The sequence below is a fragment of the Rhagoletis zephyria genome, unplaced genomic scaffold (genome assembly GCF_001687245.7).
Source record: "Rhagoletis zephyria isolate East Lansing unplaced genomic scaffold, Rhagoletis_zephyria_1.1 Rzeph_scaffold_03518, whole genome shotgun sequence".
NCBI lineage: Eukaryota > Metazoa > Arthropoda > Insecta > Diptera > Tephritidae > Rhagoletis > Rhagoletis zephyria.
In genome coordinates, this window is record NW_016160601.1 from 46,781 (window position 1) to 51,342 (window position 4,562).

Here is a 4,562-nt window from a genome sequence, read left to right on the forward strand (position 1 = left end):
TTTTTTAATGGAAAAATACTTAAACTCTAAAAACAGGCAAACACAATATCCCAATGCAAGAATATGCACGCGCGCACCTCGATCCCTATCAGTCCATAAGCTTAAAAACGCAACTCATGACGGTTGATTTTCTCATATATTTCAGGTGTGAGCACTTCGTAACGTCCTTTCGGCGTCTGATAGTAAAGCGTATCCTTAATCTTAGTTGGATCGAAGCCCTCTTTCTGCAAATCCACTTTACGCAACTTAAACGTGCCAGTCATATCGATTTTGGTGAGAAACCGCAAGAATTGTGGACGCGCATAGGCAGGCAACGCCTTCGCCAGCTTGTCAGCGAACAATTCCAAGTCCACCTCATGATTCGGATCGAAAATGGCAGCCATGCCTGCACGCCCTTCTGTGTGTGGTATGGCCACACCATAAACAACTGTGTCCTTATAGCCTGCGACGTTGCTGACTTGCGCCTCCACCTCGCTGGTCGATACGTTCTCCCCCTTCCAACGGAATGTGTCACCTGTACGATCCTTAAAGAACAAATAACCGCGCTCATCGGCAACTAACAGATCACCCGATAAGAAAGCCATATCGCCTTTGCGGAATACATCACAAACAATTTTCTTCGCCGATGCTTTCTCATCTACATAGCCAAGGAATTCGCGCGCTGAATTTCCTTTAACAATTTTGCCGATAAACACGCCAGGCTCGTTGGGTTCGCACAGCTGGCAGAGCCCATCAGCACCGCGTATCGGTTCACCGGTGTCGGGATTGGCGCGTAGAATCGAGATCGGATAAACTTGCGGCAGAATGCGTGAGACGAAACCGATGGCGCCAATAGTGCTGTCGTTATTCATTATGTTTGCATTACCCTCAGTGGCGCCATAAAATTCACCCACTTTGGAAATATTGAAGCGTTCGACAAACTGAGGCCAAATTTGTGGACGTAAACCATTGCCGAAAATGAGACGCACATGATGTGTGCGATCGTTTGCCGACGGAGGGGTAGCAAGTATGTAGCGCGCCATCTCACCGATATACTGACCGACCTGTAACGATTAGAAGGGTAGAAAAGGTGTAGCGTGCAAAAAATGGGTGACATAGATGATATGTAAAACTTACGGTAGCCTCAAACTTGACGCAATCAGTAAAATAGCCAGAGGCGGAGAACTTCTTGCGTATAGCAACGGTGGAGCCAAACAAAATCGCCTGACCCATACTCATAATGCCGCCGGCGGTGTGGTACAGAGGAAGTGGCGTGTAGAAAACGTCTTCCTGACGGAAACCCATTGTATAGTTGATGCCAGCCGCGATGAAGAGATAGCTAGAACGTTTTGAAAATCATATGCGCATATGAACAGAGAGTAAATAACATAAGATGGACACTAATAAAGCCTACCGCGCATGTGAGATCACCGCCGCCTTGGGCAGACCTGTGGTGCCCGAAGTGTAGATGTATACAAGACGGNCTAGAACGTTTTGAAAATCATATGCGCATATGAACAGAGAGTAAATAACACAAGATGGACACTAATAAAGCCTACCGCGCATGTGAGATCACCGCCGCCTTGGGCAGACCTGTGGTGCCCGAAGTGTAGATGTAGACAAGACGANGGAGGGGTAGCAAGTATGTAGCGCGCCATCTCACCGATATACTGACCGACCTGTAATGATTAGAAGGGTAGAAAAGGTGTAGCGTGCAAAAAATGGGTGACATAGATGATATGTAAAACTTACGGTAGCCTCAAACTTGACGCAATCAGTAAAATAGCCAGAGGCGGAGAACTTCTTGCGTATAGCAACGGTGGAGCCAAACAAAATCGCCTGACCCATACTCATAATGCCGCCGGCGGTGTGGTACAGAGGAAGTGGCGTGTAGAAAACGTCTTCCTGACGGAAACCCATTGTATAGTTGATGCCAGCCGCGATGAAGAGATAGCTAGAACGTTTTGAAAATCATATGCGCATATGAACAGAGAGTAAATAACACAAGATGGACACTAATAAAGCCTACCGCGCATGTGAGATCACCGCCGCCTTGGGCAGACCTGTGGTGCCCGAAGTGTAGATGTAGACAAGACGATCATGATGGTTAGCACGCTCCGCTTGCGCAGCTACATGACGCTTTTCCACAGTTTCCAGCAGGGTAGTCATATCCTTCGCCGATTCGATCACGTTCTTATTCGCTTCATCGTTGAATTGGTATAGCGCTACATGTGCCGGTGGTATATCATTGCGCACTTCTTCAACAGCTGTGCTGAAGCTCTCACCGAAAATCAATGATTTACAATGCGCCACACTGATGCTGTGCAACAGCGATGGTCCACGCTGGTTGGTATTAATCAGTGGCGTGATTACCCCAATTTTGGAGAGTCCCAACCAAATGCCTACAAATTCGGCACGATTCTCAAGCAATAAGCCAACGACATCGCCCTTTCGGTAGCCTTGTGCATGAAAGAAGTTTGCTATGCGATTTGAAAATTCTTCCAACTGGCGAAAGGTCCACCTCTGCGTATCGCTGATTATCGCATTTTTATTTGGATTCTGTTTAACTTGCATTTGAAAGATGTCCGCAATGGTAAGATTTTCACGCTCGTATCTTTTGGTGAGGCGCAAGAGCTTGAGGTAGGCCCAGAGTGCGCTGAAAAAGGGGAAATTAAATAAATGNAACCATTGCCGAAAATGAGACGCACATGATGTGTGCGATCGTTTGCCGACGGAGGGGTAGCAAGTATGTAGCGCGCCATCTCACCGATATACTGACCGACCTGTAACGATTAGAAGGGTAGAAAAGGTGTAGCGTGCAAAAAATGGGTGACATAGATGATATGTAAAACTTACGGTAGCCTCAAACTTGACGCAATCAGTAAAATAGCCAGAGGCGGAGAACTTCTTGCGTATAGCAACGGTGGAGCCAAACAAAATCGCCTGACCCATACTCATAATGCCGCCGGCGGTGTGGTACAGAGGAAGTGGCGTGTAGAAAACGTCTTCCTGACGGAAACCCATTGTATAGTTGATGCCAGCCGCGATGAAGAGATAGCTAGAACGTTTTGAAAATCATATGCGCATATGAACAGAGAGTAAATAACACAAGATGGACACTAATAAAGCCTACCGCGCATGTGAGATCACCGCCGCCTTGGGCAGACCTGTGGTGCCCGAAGTGTAGATGTAGACAAGACGATCATGATGGTTAGCACGCTCCGCTTGCGCAGCTACATGACGCTTTTCCACAGTTTCCAGCAGGGTAGTCATATCCTTCGCCGATTCGATCACGTTCTTATTCGCTTCATCGTTGAATTGGTATAGCGCTACATGTGCCGGTGGTATATCATTGCGCACTTCTTCAACAGCTGTGCTGAAGCTCTCACCGAAAATCAATGATTTACAATGCGCCACACTGATGCTGTGCAACAGCGATGGTCCACGCTGGTTGGTATTAATCAGTGGCGTGATTACCCCAATTTTGGAGAGTCCCAACCAAATGCCTACAAATTCGGCACGATTCTCAAGCAATAAGCCAACGACATCGCCCTTTCGGTAGCCTTGTGCATGAAAGAAGTTTGCTATGCGATTTGAAAATTCTTCCAACTGGCGAAAGGTCCACCTCTGCGTATCGCTGATTATCGCATTTTTATTTGGATTCTGTTTAACTTGCATTTGAAAGATGTCCGCAATGGTAAGATTTTCACGCTCGTATCTTTTGGTGAGGCGCAAGAGCTTGAGGTAGGCCCAGAGTGCGCTGAAAAAGGGGAAATTAAATAAATGAGCTAAAGTGCGATAAAATCTTAAATAGTTTAGCCGTTATAGTGCGAATAATTTTTGTCTTATTGACGTATCATTATATTTAAGTACTTGTAATCTTTCCTGATAACACTAATATAATCAATTCCACATTAGCTCATCGTTCATTGTATTGATCGATTATAGCCGTCGATTTAAACACAAACATTTCCATAACAGATTTTCTATGTATGTATGTATGTAGTATAGATTATATTTTTTGTTCAAATGTTGGTACGGATTAGTTCGACTAAAGTGTTTGCTTAATTGTTGGACACTTTTGTCTATAGTTATAAATTAATAATTGCACTTTGAACCTTATTGACCCAGTCGATTTCTGGTGAATGCAAATGAATAGAAATACTGAAATAACTTAACTCATTATTAATTAATTGGGTGGGTTCAAATGGCGAGTTTAGCAACTTAAATTAGCACTTATGCATGTCGTTTTAAAACCACCACTCGAAATTTAGCCTGAATAAAATTATAGTCTAAAAAACTAAAACCTCCCTAACTTGAGAATAGAAATCGCTGCATCTTTTAGGCGCATAAATATTACATAGTTACATCCCGAGCTAATAAAAGGAAGCTAAAAAAGACGGAAAGAAACCAGCAGAGATCGGATATTTCTTCAAATCCAGCTTGTGGAGTTCAAGAACTTAAGTAGTTGTAGTGGGTTAATATTCAGCCTCACTGCGAGTGCCGTGTCGAATGTAAGTCGTTTTTGAGAGTCGAATCATATCGAAAATATCTCGTCATTGCCGCAAATGTCCACTCGACTA

General features: G+C 44.6%; 1 protein-coding gene across 2 annotated transcripts; it reads right to left on the reverse strand.

The window, feature by feature from the left end:
- Positions 1 to 3,763, reverse strand: LOC108369161 (long-chain fatty acid transport protein 4-like). Of its 2 annotated transcripts, none has more exons than XM_017624170.1 (4): positions 3,169 to 3,763; positions 1,539 to 1,594; positions 1,117 to 1,318; positions 1 to 1,043 (listed from the first exon to the last, which is right to left on the reverse strand). In XM_017624170.1, the coding sequence occupies exons 1-4, from the start codon at positions 3,655 to 3,657 to the stop codon at positions 102 to 104; spliced, it is 1,689 nt and encodes a 562-aa protein (XP_017479659.1). In that variant the 5' UTR covers positions 3,658 to 3,763; the 3' UTR covers positions 1 to 101. The 2 variants fall into 2 exon arrangements, with proteins under 2 accessions (XP_017479659.1, XP_017479657.1); XM_017624168.1 differs by lacking the exons at positions 1,117 to 1,318; positions 1,539 to 1,594 and adding exons at positions 2,666 to 2,762; positions 2,836 to 3,037 and having other exon boundaries at positions 1 to 946; positions 3,113 to 3,763.
- Positions 3,764 to 4,562: the final 799 nt, after the last annotated feature.